Source organism: Propithecus coquereli, unplaced genomic scaffold (genome assembly GCF_000956105.1).
Source record: "Propithecus coquereli isolate 6110/MARCELLA unplaced genomic scaffold, Pcoq_1.0 Scaffold1, whole genome shotgun sequence".
Taxonomy (NCBI): domain Eukaryota; kingdom Metazoa; phylum Chordata; class Mammalia; order Primates; family Indriidae; genus Propithecus; species Propithecus coquereli.
In genome coordinates this window covers 19,409,589-19,437,030 of record NW_012133857.1, presented here as the reverse complement: position 1 = coordinate 19,437,030, position 27,442 = coordinate 19,409,589, and the positions used below count along the sequence as shown (strand labels likewise).

At 36.4% G+C, this 27,442-nt stretch overlaps 1 protein-coding gene across 1 annotated transcript in view; it reads right to left on the bottom strand.

Annotated features, from left to right (window-relative positions):
- APPL1 (adaptor protein, phosphotyrosine interaction, PH domain and leucine zipper containing 1) overlaps positions 1 to 27,213 on the bottom strand; it is a 39,730-nt gene extending 12,517 nt beyond the window's left edge. The window contains exons 1-15 of the mRNA XM_012640866.1: positions 27,018 to 27,213; positions 21,497 to 21,595; positions 19,497 to 19,556; positions 18,923 to 18,994; positions 16,242 to 16,329; positions 14,709 to 14,750; positions 13,506 to 13,564; positions 10,618 to 10,764; positions 9,636 to 9,718; positions 8,518 to 8,676; positions 7,641 to 7,829; positions 4,811 to 4,853; positions 3,478 to 3,534; positions 947 to 1,038; positions 336 to 518 (exon numbers count right to left, since the gene is read on the bottom strand). Of these exons, the coding sequence (XP_012496320.1) occupies positions 336 to 518; positions 947 to 1,038; positions 3,478 to 3,534; positions 4,811 to 4,853; positions 7,641 to 7,829; positions 8,518 to 8,676; positions 9,636 to 9,718; positions 10,618 to 10,764; positions 13,506 to 13,564; positions 14,709 to 14,750; positions 16,242 to 16,329; positions 18,923 to 18,994; positions 19,497 to 19,556; positions 21,497 to 21,595; positions 27,018 to 27,071 (1,427 nt within the window). The 5' untranslated portion in view covers positions 27,072 to 27,213. The remainder of the gene's footprint in view (positions 1 to 335; positions 519 to 946; positions 1,039 to 3,477; positions 3,535 to 4,810; positions 4,854 to 7,640; positions 7,830 to 8,517; positions 8,677 to 9,635; positions 9,719 to 10,617; positions 10,765 to 13,505; positions 13,565 to 14,708; positions 14,751 to 16,241; positions 16,330 to 18,922; positions 18,995 to 19,496; positions 19,557 to 21,496; positions 21,596 to 27,017) is intronic.
- Between the last annotated feature and the right edge of the window lie 229 nt (positions 27,214 to 27,442).

Below are 27,442 nucleotides of genomic sequence, written 5' to 3'. Positions count from 1 at the left end.
ATTATAAACTTTTATTTTAAACATATGTTTAAAATACTGTCATGACCTAAAGACAGAACTATCAACTTTATTCTGCAATTTTAAGAGTAAATATCCAAGAAACAGACATGATAAGAAATTCAGAAGTAAATATTTTTGAAACTAAATTATCTTAACTCCTTTAATTGAGGCAAAAGACTTCAAGAAAAATCTGCATGATTCTTCCCTATCAAAGTTATGTTAGGTAATTAAACAAAAAAACTATAATATAGCTGATGAGCTTAACATGTAAGAGATGACTCTCGAATGTAGAAATGGAATCATAAACTTTACAGACCATAGCACAATGTCCCCACCTGCCTCCCTGGCCAGAGGCTTTTGCCTGGCCAGGTTGATCTTCAGACACAGGAGATATTATGTCAAATTGTATTGGGGTGTCTGGGGCAACAAGAGAATCTAGAGAGAGGGCAGACAAATTTGTGGACTCAGATCCTAAGGATCCTGAACTGCTGGTTCGAGCTGTCGGTGGCCGAGATTGTCTAAGAACAAAGGAAAACAAGAAGGCATTGCATTTAGTTTTTTCTTTTGGAAATCAAATACTTAACAAACTATGGAAAAAGAAAACATAGTATTATAAGTCAATGAGAAGAGTAAAACAAATTTCAATAAAAACAAATCCCAAATCATAGCTACTTATTTAATAGCAGACTTCTTTCTTTCCAATTATTAAACTCAAAAACATAAATCACTTCAACCTAGAGATTTAGTTGGAAACACTAGGGAAATCTGAAATAATTATTTATTTAGCACCCTTACTGGCAAATTTACCATTTTGAAAATATACTTTCTCTGTTGTTGAAGGAACTATTTGGTACTAATATAAGCAGCACTGCTAAAATCAAAGCGCTCCCCAACACTTTAAATAGCCTGTATAGTTCTTTACATAGCTCCCAGTGTGGTAACTCACCCTGCTGGCCGAAGGCTCTCATGCCTCTGCTGGAAAGATGGGGAAGGAGTGACAGCTTCTAGAGCTGACTGATTTACTCGTGCAGCAGTTTCCTATTTTGATTATTTTTTTTAAAAAAGGACTAATATTAGTAAAGTAAGAAAACCAAAAGTTTGAATATAACTCTGAATTATTAGAATGCTTTTGAGTTCACTTAAAATACAAATTAGAGCTACTAAAGTAGTTCCACATCCTCTCATTTTAAGGAATATAATTAACTTCACAACATTATAAACTTAAGTCTCCTCTTGCTTCCTTTAATCTAGAAAAACATCTGATTATTTTCTACTAATATACATAATTATTCTAAATCATTTTTTCATTAAATTTTTAAAGAAAATATTGTTTTTTCTTTAAATTTTTAACTACTAGATATTTTGGATTAAGATTTGTATTGCTAGCACTCAGCACAGTGCCTGGCACAGTAGACATTTGTTGAATAAAGAAATGTAGAAGGAGTAGGAAATATTCACAAAATATGAAAGTCAGTATAACTGTGTTGGGAAAGTTTTCATAATTTTCCAGAATATATTTATGCTTAGAAATATCTATATATTTATAATTTATAAAGTTATCATGGATATTTTCAGACCAAAGTTTGAAAGAAAGCTTTCCATTAGAAATATTTTAGACTTATTGCTTTATTTAAAAGACTGGCTAAATAAAAATGGTATTTAAATTAAAGATCTGTTTTTATAATATACATATAGTTAATATTAATATTTACCCTTCTGTACACTTGAAAATGGTTAAGATGATAAATTTGGTTTTTACTATAATTTTAAAAATGGTCTTTAAATTAGAAAAAATAATCACAAAACAGTCTTGCATTTCTGTGCCTTACAGTTAGCAAAAATACCAATACAACGCCACAAATTGATCAAAATTTCTATTCTCATTAATACAGATAAAATAATTCCTGGATAACCTGGAAAATACTAACTAAAAATTAAGAGTTCTGATAATTGGTAGGAAAGGATTATAAGTATGAACTATTCAAATCCAAACATTGTATTCCCTATGTATTTCCTGGGTGATAAAATAAATAATTTAATTTGCATTTTATTTTTTGTTTTTCCCAAGTAACCTTACAAAAAAGAAAAGCTAGATTGGCAGGAGATCAAGTTACTAAAAGCAAAAACCTTCCCTATAGTTTGTATTGATTTTCTAAGATTAAACTTATAATTAATTATAATAATATATATGTTTTCATACATAATTATAACTCATTATTATAAAACTAACAAATTACTAATATTTTGAAGGTCATGAAATTTTTATTTCTTTAGTTCAAAATTTCCTCCTAGGCATCTAAATCATTTTTCTTTGCAGGTACCTCAAAGTCATTAACATAAAAACAGAACAACTCTTCTTTTCCAAATTGTTCTTTTTCCTTCGGTTTAAAACCTGGAAGTCATTTTACCTGATTTATCTCTTTCATCTTTCACATTAATCAGTCACTAAACTAGTCTAGACTCTCCTGTCTAATCCACCATCATATCAATAGCAGTTCAAGATTCAGAAGAAAGAAATTAGCCCTCTCAGACTCATCTGAAATCATTAGCCCCTGCCCAGCCCTGGGAGATGCCAGGGTTCATAGCACAGTCAGGCCCACCAAGACTGCTCTTGTCATAGGGCCAAGCCTTTTTCCAACTGCACTACAGTCTGGGCCCACTTGATTCCTTCCAGAGTTCTCTGTACTTCTGGGTTCTCCCTGAATGTCTGGACTGTACCTACGGCTATGTCTACACTGCAGGGTTCATCATTTTGATATCCTTGCTTTCAAGGTATAATTTCCAAAACTATGAGTTCAAGCTACATCAACCTAGACATACTGAATCATAATATGCATTTTTACAAGATCCCCAGGTGATTTGTATGTATCCTTCAGTTTTCTATTATTCTCTATCAAGACCTTTAACTCTAATTACATTCCTTGTTTCATAAACATACCATTTATGCATTTGTACTTTTGTTTTTATTTTCTTATCTGCAATGTCTCTTCTTTTCCTCAAAACTCAAACAAATCATACCCAGCTCAGGTTTCTACCATCTCCACAGAGCTGCTTCTAAAGCTAATGGGCACACTAATGCTAACATTCTCAAAACTGAAGCCATTACTGTATGCTTTCAATTACATCCTGTTTTATCTGAAATGTTACTTAAAGTTTTAGTTTTGTTTCCCCATACAGCTAGGCTCCTGGAAGGCAGAGACCATGGCTTATTTTTCTTCTATATTTCCCTTCTCCACATGCTCAACAGAGTTAAACAGTCAATACCCAGTAAATATTTGTTGGTTGACTGATTTCAGTACCTTTCGAAATTATTGTTCTAAGAAGATCACTCATTACATACATGGTACATTAAAGCTATCTATTCAAGGTCAAATTAAAAAAATGACAGAACTTGAGAAATTATAACTTAATTAATAAAAGCATGTAAGCCACAGAATTCAATTTTGCTAGATCTGGGTAACAAAATAAAAATATTACCTCTGGATTTTCACTTAAGTATATTTGTTTAGATATGTTGTTTATTGTACAGATCCACTGCAAGAGAATAGAAAAATACAATTAATAATTTTTATCTACAGAGTTTCTCTGCTAAAGGTAAATGATGTTCAATATTCAATTGAAACAGAAGTTTCATTAGAAGTAACGCATAATCTTCCTTATAAGAAGACACCTTATAAGGAAGGTACATAGAGAACATTCAGTAGTTTTATTATTTAAACATATGCATATATACAAGAGAACATTCAGATTATTTAAAAATCCAAAATTTATTTCATACAAGGAAATAAAAATCATACTAAATTGCAATTTAATAGTCTATACTTATCTTCTTATATCACTTCCCCCTGTGATCCCCACCAAACAGACAGTCTGAACTCAGGTATCGTAATTAACACCAATGCGAAAAAGTTAAGAGATACATATATTCCTGGTGAATATATTTTACCTACCTCCTTCTTTCAAGTTTATGAATAATTAGCATAAAAAACATTCTCTTCTGCACATCTTCTACTTCACTCTCAAGGATTCCAGTGCCTGATGAACCTCACTAAACTAAACAAATATTTTGTTTGGTAAACCATGCAGCAGGCAGAGAGACATTTGTCGGTGTTCCTCAGAGACCAAAATAAAATTTTAATATTAACTTTTTTCCACAAGAGGTAAAAAAGGTAGATCTCTGCAGCATTTCCAACTTTGTCTTTGGCCAACACAATTATAATGTCAGATAAAAAGGCTCGAAATCAAGCTGAGGTATATTTTCATGGAAGAATTTTTCTCAAGACAAAAGTTTTTGAAGCATCAGTTCTTGCTAGTTCCTTACCTTCCATATTTGGTGTACTAGTAGTAAAAATGGAGCCAAAAATAAAAGACTCATGAGGAAGAACAGACACTCCCAAATTTTTGTTTTTCTGTCTTTCATTTCCCCAAAGTTTTAAGCTTCAGTTGCTTCCTGCCGTGCCACATCTGCTGCCACTATGTTCTTACTGCAGCAGATAGTTTCTCAGAGGGTTGGTGAGAGAAGGGATTAAATTCAACTGCCATCCCATGATACTGACAGCCTGCCAGATGGCAACAGTCACAAGGTCATGTTTGAATTTGAGCTTTTAAGATAGCAGAGAGATGATCACTAAGGTCTACCAGCTATAAGATTCTGTGAGAAACTTAAGAATGTTGCTTGAGACAACAGACTTTTAAAAAAAGGATTTTTAATTATCTAGGATTTTCCAAAATTTTCATAATGAATATGTGTTTTGTTATCAGAAGAGTATTTTTAAATGTTGCTGAAGAAAATAACTAGATGAAATTTTACCTCTTCATGGTCTTTTTTACTCTCTGCTTGCAAAATTGAAGATCTGGAAAAAAAGAAGTTTGAACCTCAATTCTTTTTAAAAGTACTTTGAACATGATCTGAGAGAACTTTTTATCTTTAATTGTATCGGTATATATAAAAACCAATCAGTATTAAAAAACACAAACAAAACACAGCCAACAGTATCTTAGGAAAAGGAGACCACCAGAGGCATCAGGACTCAGACTTTAACAAGTCTGACTTTGGCTATCTATGCCAAACGTATCAAAGGAAACAGGTACCACCAATCCTCTGAAGACAGACCACAATAAAAGTACACTTCAACAACTAAGACAATGCACTTCAACTTCTGTACTTATCATATATATTTCAGATATAAATCATTGATCCTAACAGAAAAAACTAACTTTACTTCATTATTATTTCTCCTTTAATAGGGTTAAATAAAAAATTTCAGTATATTAATCACTAATGTAGTGATATTTAGCTTTTCTATAGATGTTAATATTTTAAAAGGTAGAGAAAAAAAGAATTTTTTTTTTTTTTTTAAGACAGAGTCTCACTCTCTTGCCTGGGGCGAGTGCCGTGGCATCAGCTTAGCTCACAGCAACCTCAAACTCCTGGGCTCAAGCAATCCTACTGTCTCAGCCTCCCGAGTAGCTGGGACCACAGGCACGCACCACCATGCCCGGCTAATTTTTTCTACATATATTTTTAGCTGTCCAATTAATTTCTTTCCATTTTTTGGTAGAGATGGGGTCTCGCTCTTGCTCAGGCTGGTCTCGAACTCCTGAGCTCAGAACGATCCGCCCACCTCGGCCTCCCAGAGTGCTAGGATTACAGGCGTGAGCCACCGCGCCTGGCCAGAGAAAAAAATAATTTTGACTAATTTTGCATCACACCAGGAATATGAAATGAGAAATCATGTTAAGTATTAGCCAAAAAACTGAAAATATAAAAATGTAAGTATTTGTAGTAACATATTAACAATTTGGTAATTTTGATAAATGATCACAGGGACTCCCAACATCCAGTGTGATAACTGAAACACAGTATTGGCATTCATTATATATCATATAAAAGGAGTGTGAAATAAGGCCAGCCAAGCACTTTGGGAAGCCGAGGTAAGAGGATCACTTAAGGCCAGGAGTTCAAGACAAGACTGGGCAACATGGAGAGACTTGACTCTACAAAAAATTTTTTAAAAAATTAGGTGGGCATGGTAGCATGGACCTGTAGTCCCAGCTACTTGGGAGGCTGAGACAGGAGAGTTGCCTGAGTCCAGGAGTTTGAGGCTGCAGTGAGCTATGATCTCACCATTGCACTCCTGGGCAACGGAGATTCTGTCAAAAAAAAAAAAAAGTAATATGAAATTTTGAAATTTGATATTTTCCAATTTGATATTTGAAATTTGAAATTTTGGTAAAAGATAGCGAGCATAATATCTTTCTTTAAGGGGCAAAGTTCAAATTTATTTATTTCTATAGTATCTTAATGTATATAAATATAGGGGGAAAATGACTTTCAAGGAACCCAGAGGCTGCTTCTGAACATTATGAAAGTTCAAAGGTTAAAAACAATATTTTAATTAAATAGATGGAAAAAACTGCAGATAACCTAACTATCTATCATTAGGAAAATGTTTAAATTGTAATATATGTCCCTTAAATAGACTATAAGGCAGCCACTGTGAAATGTTTTTTTTTGTTTTTTGTTTTTTTTTGACAGAGTCTGGCTCTGTTGCCTGGGCTAGAATGCCGTGGCGTCAGCCTAGCTCACAGCAACCTCAAACTCCTGGGCTCAGGCGATCCTTCTGCCTCAGCCTCCCAAGTAGCTGGGACTACAGGCATGTGCCACCATGCCTGGCTAATTTTTTATATATATTTTTAGTTGTCCAGCTAATTTCTTTCTATTTTTTAGTAGAGACGGGGTCTCGCTCTTGCTCAGGCTGGTCTCGAACTCCTGACCCTGAGCAATCCACCTGCCTCGGCCTCCCAGAGTGCTAGGATTACAGGCGTGAAATGTTTTTAATAAGTGTACAGATTCAAATTATATATATATAATATTTCTTCGACTATTTAAAAAATGTACTTAAAAACTAGAAGGCAACAGATCAAAAAGTTAATTGTTGCTTCTGGTTAATGAGATTATAGGTTTTTTTCATACTCCTTTTTATATTTTTCTATGCTTTTTGAAAATTTGTTCTAAATGCTACTCTAAAGATTCTCATTTAATGCAAAGGGAATAGAAATTTTTAAAAATGGCATTATAAACATTAATGAACAAAATAATATCAGAAATATTTGATTAACATTTAAAAATAACACTATTGTTAGCACTTACTGTATGTTAGGCACATTACATATAATAGATTTCTATACCTCATAACAATTTACAAAGTAAGGATTACAAGTCCCCTACCTACATTTGACATGTAGAAAAATGGAGCTCAGAGGGGTCAAGTTACTTGCTTAAGTCCACACAGTAAGTAATGGATCCAGAATTTGAACTTTCTGATCCTAGTGTTGGGATTCTTTCCATTAACCTGTGCTGTCTTCCCTATACTATGCAGGATTTTCAGTTCCAGTCTCTTAACATGAAATCACAGGTCTTTATCATGTGACCTTGCTTTGCCAACCTCAAAACATTAAGAAATCATTTAACCAATTCAGAAACAAAAATTCACCACATTTCTACAAGATTAAGAAGCAAATTATCGTAGTATGTAAGTCTAGAATATCTACAACATTTCTGAACAAAAAGGAATTATCCTGCATTTCAGTAGTTTCAAATATGACAGATATTATTAATAGTAGAAAAAAATACTAACTTTTTTCCATCAAAAGAGGTGATCTGAAAACAGTATCGCCTATCTTCACAATCCACAGCCATCACTGAACAGTTGTCTATGTCCATGGCCAGGCCTCCTGCTACATCCCCACGGGCCTGACTCATTAAGTTTCCACCCTGTGTGAAGTAAAACTGTCTGTCCCAGGTAGATGACACCAAACCTGTTTTACTAAACAAAGAAAGCACATTCACGCTTTAATAATGATACACCTGAAATCTCCTTATCATCAGCCAGACACAAGATAAAGCATGTTACAAGAAATAGCTTGCAAAAAGGCAGCAAGGTACCAAGAAAATATAAATATGTTTTTCAGTCTCTAAAATAAATTCATGTATGTTGATTCACTTGTGTGAATGTATGCCATTTCCAAAACAAGTCTGGAAATTATCAAATTGCAGCTGCTATAGTGATAATCCATAAAATAGGGGTTATAGTTCAACTTCCAAGGGATAAATTCAAAACAAAAAAATTTATTTTACTCCTAGGGTTAACCTGCTTCATCCTATTGTCAGGTGAAACCTAAAATTTGACTTGATGCTGTAATTACCTGTATTTTAAGGTATGACAAATGATATTTAATAGCATTCGCATGTTATGAGAGATTTATTTAAACTCAAATTGGTTTCACTTTTATAATTCTAAATTACTCAATAAATATCTAGGTACAATTCCACTTCTGAAAAGTATACATGTACCTTATCTGTCAAGAAGGTCACATAAATGCTAACACCACTAAAAAGGTTCAACCTATAGTAAAATCAAGACAATTTGGCAGACGATATCAGTTATTTATTATATTCATTTGACATTGCCTCACATGATATACAGCATGTGAAAATAACAATAGTTTTCTTACTTTCTAGCATTAAGGTATCCAGCCTTTCGGGTTAAGTTTCGATTAACAGGAAATTTGGTGGGGTCTGGGTCAGGCATATATAAAGGGTCACTGGCTACTTCCAAATCCTCTATTGTCTGTTGCATGGTCTCTACATCACTGTCCATCTCCCTGCGAACACTAACACAGAGAACAGATTATTTACTACCAACCACAACCAACAAAGAACTCCTTACCAATCACATTTACCTGCATTATTTGTTTTGTATGTGTTTTCTCAAACAGAGACACAGTGGCATGGGTGGTTAACGTAACATGAATACATTTTGAAACAGCTTTACATTTTATTTGAAATTTAGATATTTTGGAAACAATACTAAATTCAAAAACTAAAAAAGCAGCTGGGTGCAGTAGCTCGAGCCTGTAATCCTAGCACATTTGGAGGCTGAGGTGGGAGTTGCTTGAGGCCAGGAGTTAAAGACCCTTTCTCTAAAAAAAAAAATAGAAAAATTAGCTGGGTGTCGTGGCATTTACCTGTAGTCCCAGCTACTTGGGAGGGAGGTTGAGGCAGGAGGCTTGCTTGAACCCAGGAGTTTGAGGCTGCAGTGAGCGATGATCGCACCACTGCACTCTAGCCCAGGTAACAGAGCAAGACTCTGTCTCAAAAAAAACAAAACCAAAAAACTAATAAAACCACACTGAATGCCTGACTTTGGAGAAATTTTCAAACTGCTCTGTCCTGTGCCTTTAAAACAACAATCGTTTTTGTTTCTCTCCATGCCTCAGCCTGGCCACATCACTGTTCAGCCTTTTGAACCTTATGATAACAGCTTTCTCTCTCTCTTTAAGTTTTCACGGCTTAGAAACAAGATTTATTTAGTAATCTCCCATCTAACCCTCACAATTTAGAGTTTAAGGATAATTTCACTTATGGATAATTACTATTATGTGTCTGTTATATTCAGACACAAAACTGATTTGACAGTGTTATGAAATTGAGTTCACATTCTATGGAAAAAATAGTGAAAAAACCAAGAAGCAATCATGGCAGATATTAAATATTTTTAAATCATGGTATTTAGCTGTTAACTTATCATTTATGTCATTTTATTTTCAATTTTAAGGAAAAAAATACTTACTTCTGTACACTTGTTCCAATATTAGCTAAAAATTCTTCCAGTTGTTCACTGAGATTTTCAGAACCCATCTTAAAGAAACTTATCTGGGTGGGGGAGGAGTGGGGGGTTGAACAACACAAACACACATTAAAAAATACTTAAAGTAAATCATATAAACAATCTCTAAGATATATGGTTAAGTAAAAAAAAGGATTATTTCCATTTGTGTAAAAATAAGTTGTAGTTTGTGACTTCTATTGGGCGTGAAGCCACTGAGGAAGCTAGACTTAAATTCCACTGTATATCCTTTTATATTTTTTGAATCTAACAAGTAATATATATGTATGATAAATAATTTTAATTGGAAAATAAATGTTAAACCATTTCAATTATACAGATAAACTATTTCATGTTTACTATAAAGATAAGTTTTATATCTGATATAGTAAATACAGTACTCTTTTATCCGAGGTAATATTCAAATTTCTTCAAACTCTTGATTTTTAAGGGACTAATATCTTATGTTACCCAAAACTTAATTTTCTAACCTTCTTCCTGATGTACACCTCTTTGGGCACTTTGCAGTTCATCTATTATTTTTAACTCAGGAAGTACACAAGGAACATAGGAAAAAAATTCAAACTTGTTCATTCTCTTTCAAATCTATTATGAAGCAAGAGTGAGTGAAAGCTCCAGCAAGAGGTATAACTCTGAAATTCATTTAGCTTTCTGTTCCTTACCAACTTTGGTGAACAAGATCTAAATACAAGGTACATGGTTTCATTTACCCTAAAATATTTGAAATCTTCATTTGCAAGGAAAGCCATTCTTCCTAACTTCCTTAAGATAGTACTCTAATGACATTTTTAAAAATTACTTTTTAAAACACAAACACGAGCAAGGATGTTGACAAAAGTTTGTAATATCTTTTACGTTTAATGTAAATATCAAGCTTGATATAAAGATTTTAGGACGGTTACAATCCACATCGTACGGTATTTACCTGAGCTTGCATGTACCCAAGTAGAGGTTCTAACAATGCTATTTTTTTCTTGTACTGAAGGGTATTTAATGCACAAAAATAATGCATCATGGTCTGGTGTTGTTTCTTTCTGGATGTGTACACATCTTCTGTTACTTCATATTTCACCTTTGAATGAAAAGATTAAAAATACTATTATTTACTTAATTCTGAATTATTTTCAGTAGAGGCTGTCGGGAAGTGCCTACCCAAGGAAAATGGCATATCATGAGCAATTGAGTATAACTTTCCTGTTTTCTGATCTATTAGAAACCTTCAACATATTGGTTAAGCTGATTTTCCTGTTTAACTAGCAACCACATCATTTATACAATGCATATTAAAAACAGAATTCTGCACATAACTGAAAATGATGTAATATCTAAACTGAACATGGCAGAGAAAGCTTACCACATGGAGAAAAGGCAGACAACTGTTTATTATTGACTTAGCCATTAGTTCTTGACCTCAGTCAGGTCACAGCATAGCACTCTCCCCTCCTGGTTCTCTTCATGCCATTCTTCCTCTCTTGTACTTGCTTGTCTTCATTCATACTTAAACTATGTGTGATCTCCTGAGTTCTTTTATTCAGTCAACAAATATTTATTAAGCACCTATTATGCAATATGCATTAGGCTCTTCTGTCTTCCTGGTTCCCTTAGAATTCCTCATCAAGTAACAAGAATATTCCGATATACCAATGCCTCATTGACCACAAATTTTTATTTCTTGCCCTTCACTCTCCCAAGTGCCAGAGGAAACATACGGCCAGCTGGGTTCTTTATGTGTATGTTTATGTGCTAGAAATGAACAAAACTGAAGACACTACCTTCCCCACAAAAAACTCCTCTTCTACGTTGTTTCTTAACTCTCTTAATGACTCTAGGATCCATTCAGTCACCCAAGAAATCTAGGACTCATTTTTGATTCCTCCTCCTACCACAAGTCTTGTCAATTCTATGTATGAAATATCTCCCAAAAGTATTCCTTCCTCACCACTTTCAATTAATAACCTTAGCTGAGACCTTCATTATGTCTTTGCAAACTATTCCAATATCTTTTCATTGGATTACCTTTAGTTTTGTCCCCTTCATATTTTTATTAGTATTTTTGTCCTATAACATAATTGCATGGTGTTATTTGCCTACTTAGAATCCTTTGGTGGCTGCCCACCCCTTCTAACACAAATTTTAAGGCCATTAATATAGTAATCTGGCCCCAGACTACTTCCTTGTCATTTGTGCCATACCTCCCCAAATACATCCTATGCTCCAGACACACTGAAATGATTATCTTCCATCATTATCATCATAATTATTGCTAGAATTTACTGAAAACTTGCCATAAGCCAGGTACTCTGCATACATTACCTCATTTCATCGTCACAACTATTGAGTTCTTTTAATAAATTAAAAAACAGGCTTGGAATTAAGTAAGTAAGTATAATCTTAGGCAAATAAGTGGCAGAGCTAGAGCCAGTGCTCTTAATCTTTACAGTCTCTCAATCCCATCATGTGCCTCCAGCAAAGGCTATTTTCCTCTCGGGAACGCCCTCTCCAATCCCAAACCAGTGGAGCTTCAGTGTAAATGTCACCTCCTAAAAGTGTAATCTTTCCCAATTCACCAATCAAAGTTAACTGCTGCTCTCTCTGTGCTCTCTCTGGACTTTATTAAAACCTCTATTAATTACATTTAACTAATAATAGAGTTAATTCATGCCTTCTCTTCATCCTTATACTCCTGCACCTAGTCCAGCTGCATGCCTTCACACAAGAAGCCTTCAATAAATGTGGAATATCCACTCCTTGAGGGCAGGAGTGGAGCCTACTCACATTGTTCCCCCAAGGTACTCAACATATTGCTTGACATATAATAGATGTTCAATAAATTTTTTAAATAAAATTAAATTGGTGAAAGAATGTTTTTTAAAAATACTTGGAACAGCCAGAGGCAATGTAAAATGTACCAAATTTTATATCCAGGGCCTTTAACTACTTCTCTAAGGCCAAGTGATTAATGTAGATCCCCAAATGTATATGTTTATCAATATTTGCACCAACAAGTAGTCTGTGAACTAAAATTAGAAATGAAAAGCAGATTTTTATACTGAATTTTGTGTGCAAAACATCTCCTTTATTGTCACAGTAGCTGTTGCATAGTAAGTCCTACCCAATTATGGATTCCAATAAGCAGTCACTGTGTCTCTACCACCAGCTGCAGCCAAGGCTACAGGCACCAATACTCAGGCACAGAGATCATCTCACTCAGAAGGATCTAGTAAGGCCTACAGATGAAGCCCTGGATTAGGCCCTGGAGAGAGAGATGATCTTAAAGAATATCCAGGTGAACTGGTTAATATTCTGTTCTTTGATCTCTACTTGAATGCATTTCTTCTCAACCATAGTGTCATATTTTTGTATTTCACTCCTTGAAGAAATATCAAAAGATATATATTCCCTGTATGAGGAGGGCCTCATAACAGAATTTCATTGAATTATGTGTGCAACGATTCAACTTTTTGACTACTGTATCTCAGAAGACATTTTTGAACACACATATGTTCTAACAGAACAGTTGTGATGCCATCAAAATACAAAGCAGGAGATAGTAAAACTACTGGGCATCAATTACATTTTTAAAATAGTTATGTTTACTTATAACATCAGATCTTGGCAGAAGAAAAATATTTTGTTTAAATAGATTAATGATCATAAGAAAGGTTTTGAACAGCTAAAAGGAAAGAATAAACTAAGAGCAAGACAGCAAAACATACAAAGTAACCACTGGCTCTATTTCTAAACAGGAAAAACTAGACCCCCTAATACAATAAGTGTTAATTGTGATCCTGAAGGACTAAAGATGTATCACACCTTGTCATTTTCTCTCTTTTTTGACAATCGGCTGTATTTGTTAATTGCAGCATCATGATCTAGAAAACAAATGAGTGTTAACAACAATACAACAGTACTTTGCAAAACTTATAAATGCTTTAAATGGTCTTCATGTGCATCTTTCTGCAAATGTACTAAAGAATTCCTTACCAACTACATGATTATTGCACTCAAATTTTCCCCATAGCCAAATTTCCCCTAAATTATGTATCTACTTACCAAATTGGTTAAAAAAAATTAATTGCAAGAAAACTATACCAAATTGGTTTAAAAAATTAATTGCAAGAAAACTACAATCCACTAAAAGTTTTTTGAAGTATTTTTTTAGTATAAAAATAGCAAATGCAGCTAGGCATGCTGGTGCACACATGTGGTCCCAATTATTCATTCAGGAGGCTAAGACAGGAGGACTGCTTGAGCCTAAGAGCTCAAGATTGTAGTGAGCTATGTGATCACACCTGGGACAAGCCACCACGCTCCAGGCTGGGCAACATAGTGAGAGCCCATCTCTTTAAAAAAAAAAAAAAAAAAAAACCAAATGCTCATAAAAAAAAAAATTTGAAATATAAGAAAAATAAGGAAGATAAAATATTACATCATCTCCCTAAGTGTTACGAAGATAGTAAACTACAAGATTGATTTACTTTCCTTTAAAATTTTTCTTATAGTCTTACCAGTGTAATTTAAGTCGTCATGTGATTTAAATAATGTTCACTTATATATTTAATCAGGTTAATTCTTTGTTGCAAAGAATCTGGCAGTGAGGCCGGGCGCGGTGGCTCACGCCTGTAATCCTAGCACTCTGGGAGGCCGAGGTGGGCGGATCGTTCTGAGCTTAGGAGTTCGAGACCAGCCTGAGCAAGAGCGAGACCCCGTCTCTACCAAAAAATGGAAAGAAATTAATTGGACAGCTAAAAATATATGTAGAAAAAATTAGCCGGGCATGGTGGCGTGTGCCTGTGGTCCCAGCTACTCGAGAGGCTGAGACAGTAGGATTGCTTGAGCCCAGGAGTTTGAGGTTGCTGTGAGCTAGGCTGATGCCACGGCACTCACCCCAGGCAAGAGAGTGAGACTTTGTCTCAAAAAAAAATAAAAAATAAAAATAAAAAGAATCTGGCAATGGATATACAATGACAAATGCAACATTACAAGAAATAAGTGTGCAAAGTATTGAGGGCTTACCATTACTCGCAATCTGAAACACTTCCTTTAATGTTAGTATTTCTGAAAAAGTTGAAGAATAATTTAAGTTTAGCATATTTATGAAATACATTTGTTTTAGAAAATAACTGCCAGTTAAACTATAATTAAAACTCTAAATAATATTTCATGCTTCAACATTCAAGGTGAAACAGTTACTCTGTATTTCAGCTAGTCTATGGAACATTTACTATCATTAGCAAGAGTTACACCACTAGGAAATCTACTTGCTACAACTAAGGAATATGACACAAAAACAAATTTTAAAACCCATTGTAAATGCTAAGATATGCAATAGTTTGATTTAGTGCCAGAAGCTAACTTATTAATTCGTTTTTGATATGTGACTCTAATAAGCACAAATGCTGAATGAGAAACATTTTATTAAGATTATGCCATTCAGTCCCTTTACACTATGAGAAAAGAGATCGTTTCTCAACCTTAGAAAGGACCATTCTTGAAGATCACAATCACAATCATTAACTCTATCTCTAAAGTATATTTTTCTTTATTCCATGTATACTTTAAATACTTCATCATTCACTGTTACATTAGTTCAATGTTTTTATTCTGTCTACATATTTTGGAAATAAGTCTATATGACTGGGATTATAAATTATGAAAAAGCAGAGTCAATTCCATAAAACTCTCATTGTGTATCACCTAGTAGTTCTAAATGGGTAAAAAAAAAAAACCAAAAAAAAAAAAAACCAAAAAACTACCAAGTTGCAAGTTGTTAGATGTGGCTACCTCTCGCCACTCTGGCCCATACACACACCTCTATACCTGGGTACCACTATCCTAATTCAAGCCTTGGTCATACCTCACTGGACTCCCAGTTTGCTAATCCAGTCTCCTTGACACTAAATCCACTCTATTCCATATGCCAAAAACAAAGAGATTATGTCTTTCTACTCCTTAAAAACTCCCATTAGCTTTTCCTTTGCTCATAAACTCAAGTCTAACCTCTTTGTCATGATCCAGACCCATCTATTTCTAGATTCATCTCCTGTCTTACCCTAAAACACTCATCATTGCAGCCACATTGAATTTCTTGTTATTCTCTATGTATTTCTGCAACCCATACTTTTGTGCACTCTAGTCCCTCTAACAGAACAATGATTCTCTTCTCCTAGCAAATTCCTCTTCCCTGTTCAATGTTCATGTCACATCCTTGGTGATCACTGTTCCATGTTCATGTCATATCCTTCGTGAAGCCTTTCTGACCCCTTCCTAAGAGCGCCCACAGTACCTTGCTCATTCCCTAATTATAAGAGATACAGTGTCATAATTATGTGCTTACCCATCTCCTTCTCTAGGATTTCTCAAAGGCAAGGATATCTTATCCAAATCAATATTTCTCAGTATCTAGTTTGACACCTAGCAAGACCCCTATAAAATGTTTGGTAACTGATTAAAGTGGCACAGGCTGTGGTCAGAATAGAGTAATAAGGATTGTATAAGCACTGATCTTCTGACAGCTGATCAAAGTAAATATAAGCTTGAATTCAATACCTTTCAGATCTCTTTCTTTAAACTGGGTAATGGGGAACATCATGGCATCAGCAAGTTGAGTTGAAAGTACTGCATGACAAGAGCTAAGCTAGAAAAAGAAAGACCAAAAAGGCCAAATAACTAACTATACAAAGACATTTAGCCAGTGTTATGTAAATTTAACAAAATCTAGTAAAAAAGGCATTGATAAATTTTATGTAAGAAAACACTAAAAATTTCGATACAGTACAAAACATTATATGGTCAAAAAATTTCCACTTAAAACTCTTAGAAGAAAATATAAAATAACCTTGGATTTGGCAATGGTTTCTTAGATATGACACCAAAAGCACAAGGAATAAAAGAAAATATAAATTGGACATCATCAAAATTTTGTGCATCAAATGATACTATCAAGAAAGTAAAAAGGCAGCTCCCAGAATGGGAGAAGATATTTTCCAATCACATATCCAATAAGGAACTGGCATCCAGAATAAAGAACTCTTACTACCCAATAATAAAAAGACAAATAACCCAACTAAAAAACAGGCAAAGGATCTGAACAACTTCTTCAAAGATAAACATATGGCTAATAACCACATGAAAAGATGCTTAATATCATTAGCCATCAAGAAAATACAAATCAAAACCACAATGAGATACCACTTCACACTCACTTAGATGCCTATAATGAAAAAAAAAAAAGAAAATAACAATTACTGGCAAAGATGTGGAAAAACTGGAACCCTCTTATGTTGCTGGTGGGAATGTAAAATGGTGCAGGCACTATAGAAAACAGTTTGGTGGTTCCTCATCTAAAAGTTAAACATAAAATTATGCAATCTCACTCCTGGGTACATACTCAAGAAAACTTAAAACTGGTGTTCAAAAAAACAAACTTGTAGGCCGGGCGCGGTGGCTCACGCCTGTAATCCTAGCAGTCTGAGAGGCCGAGGTGGGAGGATTGCTTGAGCTTAGGAGTTCAAGATCAGCCTGAGCAAGAGCGAGACCCCGTCTCTACTATATATAGAAAGAAATTAGCCAAACAACTGAAAATAGAAAAAATTAGCCAGGCACGGTGGCGCATGCCTGTAGTCCCACCTACTCGGGAGGCTGAGGCAAGAGAATCGCTTGAGCCCAGGAGTTTGAGGTTGCTGTGAGACAGGCTGATGCCACGGCACTCTAGCCCGGGCAACAGAGTGAGATTCTGTCTCAAAAAAAAAAAAAAAAAAAAAAACTTGTATATGAATGCTCATAGCATCATTATTCAAATTAGCCAAAAGATGGAAACAATCCAAACGTCCACCGATAGATAAATGAATAAACAAAATGTAGTATATCCATACAATGAAATTTCATTTAGCCAAAAAAGAATGAAGTACTGATATATGTTACAACATGGATGAACCATGAATACATTATGCCAGTGAAAGAAGACAGACATAAAAGTCCACAAATTATATGAGTTTATTTATATGAAATATCCAAAATAGGCAATTCCACAGAGACATAAAGCAGATTAGTGGTTGCCAGGGGCTGAGGGGAGCAGGGAGGTAGAAGTGATGGCTTAATGGGTACAAGGTTTCCTTGAGATGATGAATGTTCTGGAAATAGACAGTGGTGATGGTTGCGCAACACCGTGAATGTACTAAATGTCATGAGTGGCAAATTTTGTTACATGTATTTTACCACAATTTTTTTAAAAATGAAAAAAGTTCTATTTCCTACAAGTAGTATTTCTTTACTCTGATTTCCTGGGATAACATTTTGCTGTAATGAGTTATTAAAGTATTTCAAAATATTACTTTTTCAGTTAAAAGTACTAAAATAGACAAAACTATCTAATGGTTCATGTGAAAAGAAGAGTTTTCCTACAATAGTAGAGAATAGTTATGGATTCTCCACACATCTCTCACTACTTTCTTTCTCTTACCCTCCAGGTCTTTTTTTTTTAAATGATTTGTTATGATGACTGGTTTGAGAAATTAAGGCTGTTTAGGACAGCAGGATTAATAAAGACTAAACAGTAAAATGTTGCTTAATAGCAAAAGAGAAACCACAAAGAGCCCAGCTATAGCTCACAACTTATCTCTTCTCTTCCTGCCTACATTAAACACCACAACGCAAAGATTGGGCCAGGTGCAGTGGCTCACGCCTATAATCCCAGAACTTTGGGATGCCGAGCCTAGAGGATTGCTTGAGGCCAGGAGTTCGAGATCAGCCTAGGCAATATAGTGAGACCCCCATCTCTACAAAAAAAAAAAAAAATTAGCTGGGCCTGGTGGCACACACCTATAGTCATAGCTACTCGGGAGGCTGAGGCAGGAGATCTCTTGAGCCCAGGAGTTTGAGGTTACAGTGAACTATGATGATGCCACTGCACACCAGCCTGGGCAACAGAGGAAGATCCTATCTCTAAAAAACTAAAAGACAAAAAAATAAAAAGATTGAATGGTACCTGGACTAAGAGTAGAGAAAACACATCTATATGTTTATTCCTGGAAAATAATTTGCTTTCATCAGATAAAAACTATTGTTTTTATGAGCCAGCTGTCAGGGCCTTATGAAAATAAGGCCCTTCTGTAGCAATCTTTGTAATAGAGCTTTACTCATAAAATAATCAAAGTTATCAATAAAAGCTACACATCTTGAGTGACTAATTATAAGAGCACTTATTCAAACAAAATAAAATAAACACTTACTTCATCTATAACTTTTGAAAACTGTTGTAATGTAGAGCTCATAACTTCATCATCGCCCCCCAGTGGAAAACGCTGAAAAGTGAGAAACACAGATAAGGTAGAGGTTCAGTGCTGTATGTCTTCTGTGAATGACAACATTGTAATTTACATTTTTAAATAACCTCAGAAAACTTCTAAAATTTTGAATAAGCTCCAAAAATGTCATTAATAAAACAGTGTAATTTATATAATTAATAAACATTAGTTACAATGTTTGTTAAGTAACCAATTAACATGGTATATTGGAATGCACACCATACTGGGAGTGCAAAGATGTGGTGTTTAGCTCCAGTGCCTCCAATAACCAACAGTGTAACTTTGAGCAAGCCCCAGTTTCTTCATTTGTAAAGAGAAGAGAGGTAAATTAGATAGCCTCTCTATCTAGCATTAAATCATTAAAAGTATCTCAAAGGAAGTGCCATAGTGAAATTTCAATGGCATAACCTGTGAACTCAAAAAAATTTAAGGATTCTTGATAAGAACGTGTATCACTGCATATTTTAAATTATGCTTTTAAAACTCCAATATACAATACCTGTTTTTCATATTCTTTCAAAAGTTTTGAAGTCAGGTGTGTTGCTGCACTTAATTCATTCTATGGAAAAAGATTAGCATTCAAATTAGCACAATATTACTGATTAAGAAAAAAGTTTTAGTTGAAGATACCTAGGCCACTTTTATTTAATATCACTTAACATAAATACTGTATAGTATGTTTTTTAAAACCCTCATTAAATCACTGGAAAGGGAACTACCATTAAAGAACTTTAAAAGGAAATTCAAACCATGAAACAGACACTGTAAAGGAATTCAGCAGTGTTCCAGGTATGCGCTTTTTTTTTTGCCAATAAAAACTTAAGCATTAAATTTTTTTTTTTTTTTTTTTTTTGAGACAGAGTCTCACTCTCTTGCCTGGGCTAGAGTGTCATGGCGTCATCCTAGCTCACAGCAACCTCAAACTCCCGGGCTCAAGCAATCCTTCTGCCTCAGCCTCCCAAGTAGCTGGGACTACAGGCATGTGCCACCATGCCCGGCTAATTTTTTCTATATATTTTAGTTGTCCCATTAATTTCTTTCTATTTTTAGTAGAGACGGGGTCTCGCTCTTGCTCAGGCTGGTTTCGAACTCCTGAGCTCAAACAATCCGCCCGCCTCGGCCTCCCAGAGAGCTAGGATTACAGGCGTGAGCCACCGCGCCCGGCCAGCATTAAACTATTTTAAAAGCTAGAAGTAAAGTGACATAACCTTAGCAAAATCTTAGAGTCTACAATGATGACTGATTATGCCTCTCTAGATACCAATACTAGACTATGATAAGAGTTTACTAACATAAAACCAAAATGTGGTTGATTAGTCACGTAACATAGCAACAAAGCCATATGAGATTTTTTTTTAATTCTAAAGTTTTTTCCAGTGATGAATGACAAAAATAATATTTCTTTTGCATATTATTATTATTATTTTTTTGAGACAGAGTCTCACTCTGCTGCCTGGGCTAGAGTGCCGTGGCATCAGCCTAGCTCACAGCAACCTCAAACTCCTGGGCTCAAGCGATCCTCCTGTCTCAGCCTCCCAGGTAGCTGGGACTACAGACACGCGCCACCATGCCCAGCTAATTTTTTCTATTTTTAGTTGTTTGGCTAATTTCTTTCTATTTATAGTAGAGACAGGGTCTCGCTCTTGCTAAGGCTGGTCTCAAACTCCTGAGCTCAAGCAATCCTCCCACCTCAGCCTCCCAGAGTGCTAGGATTACAGGCATGAGCCACCGCACCCGGCCTCTTTTACATATTAATCAACTATCTGTGGTCAGAAATCAAAGCCTCAAGAGACCTATCACAAGAAAAAAATAAACAACTATCATAACTTTTCAAGTACATAATGAAAATGTGAATCCAGAAAGGGGAGAAAATAAGAGGGGAAAAAAAAATCAAACTTGTTCACTTAATTAATCCCAAAGAAAGTATTGTCATAGAACCCAGGTTGCTGCTAAAGCCTATAATTAAGTTACCCAAAAATAACCTCAAATTTTATGCCTGGTCAACAAGAAAATCTAGTCATACCCTTCTTAAATTCATCTCCTTGTACTCCAGAGCTACATCTAATTTTTATTACCTTCTTCTAACTAGATAGAGGCAGACTATTTGCAAATCCTCTACTCAAAAAGGGGAAGTGTTCCATAATATTAAAAGCAGGATTAGGGGAAATACTAAGTGACAATATGGGGTCCTCAGTCAAATCTTAGGCAAAGATCACTACTATCAGTGAGTTTCAGTAAGAAAGGTCTTACTGCGTTTGGGGAGAATGGGTAGAAGCTTCAATCTTCATCACTTCCGTAGTGCTACAAATTACACTAATAATTGAAATGTAAACTCTGTAATACAAAATACTTACTGTTCATTCATCCATTCAACAAAGATTTATTACTATGAGCCCAGGACAGGGCCATCAGTAAACAAGACAGAGAGTATCTCTGTCTTCCTGGGGCTTAAAGACTCATTTTTAAATAATAGTATTGAGTTAGTTCTTAGCTTTTTACCTGTGCATCATAAATTCGATGCATAGCTTGATACAACTGGTTCATATAGTTGGAAATAGCTGTAGCATCTTCTTCAAATACACCCAGTAAAGACCTTGTCTGCATAAAATAAAAGCAATAAGTTTATGTAAATCATTATATAAATCAGAGAGAAAAACATTTTTTTCTAAAGGAAGCAAAAATTCTGCGTTTCAGTCTATTTTCTCTCTTTTGATAGCAATGCCAAGAAGTCAGGGTATTTTGTTTTGTTTCACTTCACTAAAGCAGAGGTATTTTCCAACTATGTCATACAAACTTTAGAAGAACAGAGGTATATTTTTATAATTAAAAATTCTATAACGAAACAAAAAAATCAACAGAAACATTCAAAGCTAAATTAATAGCATTCCACATATTATATATTTTGGGCTTTTTCATGTATTATAAATATTTTAAATGTCTCATTCCAGAATAACTTAGTATGATTATTTCTCTTCTTCCATGGTCTCTTCTAGTAGTGCCAAACCCCTCCCTGTCCTAATCTAAAATAACATCACAGTACCCTCCCCAGCATGGCCAACTTTTCGGCCTAGGTTTTTCTGAGTGCAGAATTTGGGGTTTTCTTCTTCTTCTTCTTTTTCTTCTTCTTCTTCATACATTTCTATATTGTTTGACTTTTGTTTTGTTTTTACTATGAGCATGTAAAAATTATTTTCATTTTAAGAGGAAAAAACCTATCAATAAGTAAATGTTAAGAATATCAATAAAAATTATCAAAGATAAGGAAACTCATAGGGAAGGTACACTCACTATTTTATATTCCAAAGGCAGGGGAAGAATTAAAATACCAACTACTACTGGAGATAACTGCAGCTTAAAATCCAAAACATGACTTTGTATTTTTATTCCAAAAATAATTTATGCCTCTGCCTTAGAAGTTGTTTTTTTAAATCAAATTATTTCTTAGCTTCCTATTTTCAGAAGAGGAAGCAAGTCGTAGTATAAGAGAAAACCAAAAAGACACAAGATCATTATACCAATTATATGAAGTCCTCATTTTAAGTCTTCTGCTTTCCCAGGCCTCAGAGATTTGGATTTAACAGAATTTCTTTCACTCTAGTACTCCACTCCAATTCCCCATAGTGCTATTTTTAGAAGTAAAAAAGAAAGCATCAGGAAATCTTGTTTGGCTAGTGACATTCTTAAGAAAAATCTGCCACTTAGTTTTATTTTTTTTCTAAAAATGGGTAATTCCAATTCAAGGAATTACACAAAACAGGGTTGAAACAGTTCCCTATTTTAAAGTACCAACATCAAGTTCAGTATTGTATATTTACTGTTCGTTTAAAGTTAGCAGCTTACAAAAATAGAATATGGTACCATTTCATTGAATCTATGATGGTATGCATTGTAAGATGCACTATTTCTATATATGTACTACAAAGACAAAACAATGCTGGCAATTAACTTATGATTTAAGATTTTCTTATGCCTTAAAATTCTTACCTTATATTTACAGAAATAAACCTTCAGATAGAATTTTATCTTGTATAGCTTTCATGTAAACATAAAAAGGAAAATGCAGCATAAATTTAATATATTTCTAAAACTTCACAGAGTTTAACTCTTATGAATCACTTTTCAACTCAAGAGTCATCAATATCCATGTTTTCCATACATTATTATTCTCTGTGCCAAGAGGAGGCAACAAGTACTTCGTAGAAGTGATCCACTTTTGTCCCTAATATTTTCTTCCAAGCCATTGACTCATTCAGCAAGTTTTGATGGCAGTGTTTGACATCTCACCAGGTATCAAAGGAAGGTTTTCGGGCAAAGCAGGACTGATATTCCTTTCTCAAATGGTTCTTAATTGATTTGTTGGCTCAACACTGAAAGGCTGAACTTGGCCTGTATGCCCAGAGAAAAAACCAGGTATGTACATTTGTAGGCAATACCAATTACACTGCAACTGCCATCTGGCTGATAGCAATTGTTAAAATACCATCAACTCTAAGGAAAATCTCAATCAGAGATGTTAAAACATGGGGGGGAAAAGGCACATCTCATACTCTGTGAGTATTTCATATTATGCAAAGAAAAATATCTACATTTGGGGTTTGTCTTCACCGTTTTATCAAGGATGGATAATCATTAAAATGTTTATCTATTAATACACATAAAATCAATTATTTTTTAAAGATCATACCTGTTCTTAGTAATTAACAAGTTTAATTTTGATTCTGATTTTCAAGACAAAATATAAACATGGACAAAGTATCTAGTATAGGCTTAAGATTTTCTGCCTCAACAGATAACGATCTTTCGCAGAATCCTGTGGTTTGGGCAAGATAATTCTAAAGATTTTGACCAGGTGGATTTGGACTTGCAAATTTCCCCTATTCTAATAGTTACTGTATATCAAAACTAAAAAAGGAAAACTATAATTAAGGATAGTCTTCCATGATTCCCATGCTCTAATATTTTTACACAGCAACTGGCAGGCCACTTAGGATCAAATGATCTAATAAAAAACTTATCAGGAGTTTTAAAAGTTTTCATATTCTTTGTTACTCTACTTCTTGGACTCTATCCTAGATAAAATAGTCCAAACTGAGAAAAATTTATACCCAAAAGCATTAATCTCAACTCTATTTATAAAAACAAAACTTCGGGAAAACTCTGGAAGTACAATGATGGGTTCATTGTTAAGTCAGTTAAGGAAATGTGCTGTCTTTAATTTTTTATTGAGAACGTAAAAACATGAGAAGATATTTAAGCTATAATGTTAAGTTAAAAGCAGGCCCAGGTGCCATGCCTTACGCCTGTGGTCCCAACTACTTGGAAGGCTGAGGTGGGAGGATGGTTTGAGCCCAGGAGTTCAAGGTTGCAGTGAGCTATGATGATGCCACTGCACTCCAGCCTGGGCAAAGGAGCAAGACCCTTGTCTCTTTAAAAAAAAAAAAAGTAAAATAAAATCGTTATGCACAATATAATCTCAATTACATTAAAATATGTACAAGAAAAGAAGACTAAAGAAAGCAAACTGTTATTAGGGTTTGCTGCTGGGTGCCTGACAGGTGTGTGCATTTGTATGTGTATCCTTTCTCCTACCTTCCAATTATTCTGAACCAGCAACTAGTATTTTGTATAATCAGGGTCCAAAATAGAAACATTCCCTATCTACAGTAGTTGAGGTTCAGGGAAGTTGAGTAACTTGCCCTAAAGCAAAAGGCACTAAGTGGCAGTGAAGACTAAAACCCTTGTCTTCTCAATCCCAGATCCAAGGCTTTCCATCCTGCCACAGGTTCTGCCTGAGAATCACCTCCAAGTCTCTACCCTTCCTAAATCCCAATTGTCCCAAGTTTTCCAAATGAATTTTACCTAGTTCAACTGCCTCTAGAAATGGGAAGAATATCAATGTAGCCAGCTTGATGGTGCACACTTGTAATCCCAGCTACTAGGGAGGCTGAGGGGGGAGGATTGCTTCAGGACAGGAATTTGAGGCTGTAGTGCACTATGATAATGCCTGTGAATAGGCACTACATTCCAGCCTGGGCAACACAGCAAGACCCTCATCTCAAAAAAACAAACAAAAAATTATTATTATTATTTTTTTTTGAGACAGAGTCTCACTGTGTTGCCTGGGCTAGAGTGCCATGCCGTCATCCTAGCTCGCAGCAACCTCAAACTCCTGGGCTCAAGCAATCCTTCTGCCTCAGCCTCCCGAGTAGCTGGGACTACAGGCATGTACCACCATGCCCGGCTAATTTTTTCTATATATTTGTAGTTGTCCAATTAATTTCTTTCTATTTTTAGTAGAAACAGGGTCTCGCTCTTGCTCAGGCTGGTTTCAAACTCCTGAGCTCAAACAATCCGCCCGCCTCGGCCTTCCAGAGTGCTAGGATTACAGGCCACCGCGCCCGGCCCAAACAAAAAATTGTTGTAAAACTGATACTAATATGATGCATGCTTGTCCAAAGGGGGGGAAAAACTCTAATTCTCAAATTGTAAACTAATTCTGTGAAAAGCTCAAGAAATTAATCAGATGAGTCAAGAGATTATCTCTGCCTCCCAAGTCATTGCTAGGGCACTGTGCAACCCATTCTGAGCTGTTTATAGCCTTTAAGGGCTATAAAAAACAAGCCAGGTAAGAGAAGAAAGGTAAGGCAACCTGTTGAGTATTACATAATAAAAAAGTAAAATGACAAAGGGCACCTGACCAATACATCCCACAAAGCTTTTTGCAAATCATCTGAAACAAATACAGCTTTTAACTTGATACTAGGGAAATCATTAAGAAAAATGTGAACCAGCTATACTGACAGTCAAGATAAACCAAAATGTGGGTTTCTCTTTTTGTCAGTATATACTGATAAGAGTACATTACCAGTAGACAACTGGCATATGAAGATAACTTTCAGAATGAAAAAGAACAAATCAATTCTACAATCAGAGCCCCGTTTCAACTTGGCAATTAAGACTGGCATAAAATCCATGGCAGAAGTGCCATCCAGGAAAGGGGGATCTAGACTTTTCCTTCCTTTCTTCTTTGGGGGCCATATTAATCTGTAAAGACACATGAAATATTTCTAAATATTAACTGTATTTCTAAACGAACAATACTCCAGAAATTTTTCATTCTAAGTGGTATCCAACCAGCAACATCGTCTTAAATCGTTTAAATTAGTGTAAAAGGCAGGCTTAGAGATGAAGTTTCTCTATGCAAATTGCAGCCCCCCACCAACATCTTTTTTAATATAGCTGATTTCATTCTTCAGTATTGAAAAAACATCAAATGGTTATATTTTCCAAAACCGTCTTAAGCTAGAACAACCATACCAGTATCGTCTCCAACGCACAAAACACAGAACACAGGGCTTTTATTTTGATAAGTTTATTAGGGCCGAGTCTGCAGCGAGCGTCGCGCAGTTGTGGGGCCGTGAAGGCACCGTCCATCACATGCCGTGCACAGCTCGAGTGACAGCGGCCACAGTCACGGCCGCGACACGGGCACATTGGGCGGAGAGCGCGGACGCAGGCTCCAGGACCGGTCACAGGCTTCGCCGACCGCTCTCCACACACACCCTTCAGCATCTCCCGAAGAAAAACTATGCATTTCCTTCTCTACCTTGCTGAGCCTCAGAAATCATGAGACTACCGGGTTTTCTCCCCTTCTGCATTTTCTCCGAAGAGGCTTTCGGGGAGAAAATTCCACGATCGGGATTTATCACCTCACATCACGGTGATAAAAACAGCACCATTCGTCAAATAAAAGGAGACCCGCGCGCGTACGTGACCGCCGGGCCCACGAACGCCGGCTCGGACTCCGTCCGCGGCCCTCGGCCCAGCAGCGCGGGCCCACGCGGGCCTGGGGCGGCAGGCCTGGCCTGAGCGGCTCGGGGCGCGGCCCGCGACGGGCGAGGGCACCTGGGCGGCGGCGGCGGCGGCGCCCACCTGGGCCGGGCCGGGCACCTGCGGCGGCCCAGGCCTGCGGTCGGCCCACCCGGGTCTCCCTCGTCTCCAGCCACCGCCCGGGCCTCACCTGCGGGCTGTCCTCCAGTGTCTCCTCGATGGGCAGCTTGTCGATCCCCGGCATCGTGGCGGAGGCAGGGCGGCGGCAGAAGACGCAGCGGCCGCCCACAGCTCCCCGCGCCGGCCCGCCCGCAGCAGCTGACCCGGGCCAGCCCTCTCTTGCAGGCGCGGCAGCCGTCCCCGCCCGCACAGCCCTTGCCAGGCGCAGCCCGAGCCTCTGCGCGGGAAATCCCGCCCCCTCGGCCTCGCTGCCCCGCCTCCCGGAGCGCCCATTGGCTCCTGAGGACGCCCATCAGCGCTTGCGGGGCTGGTCGGGAGGTTCCTTCGCGGCGCCCGGCTCTACAGCAAACGCAGGACGCCGAGGCGTTGGGGGCTGCGGCCGACACCGCGCTATCTGCTTTGGGCGAGCGCTTTCCTAGCGCGCGCGCGTTTGGA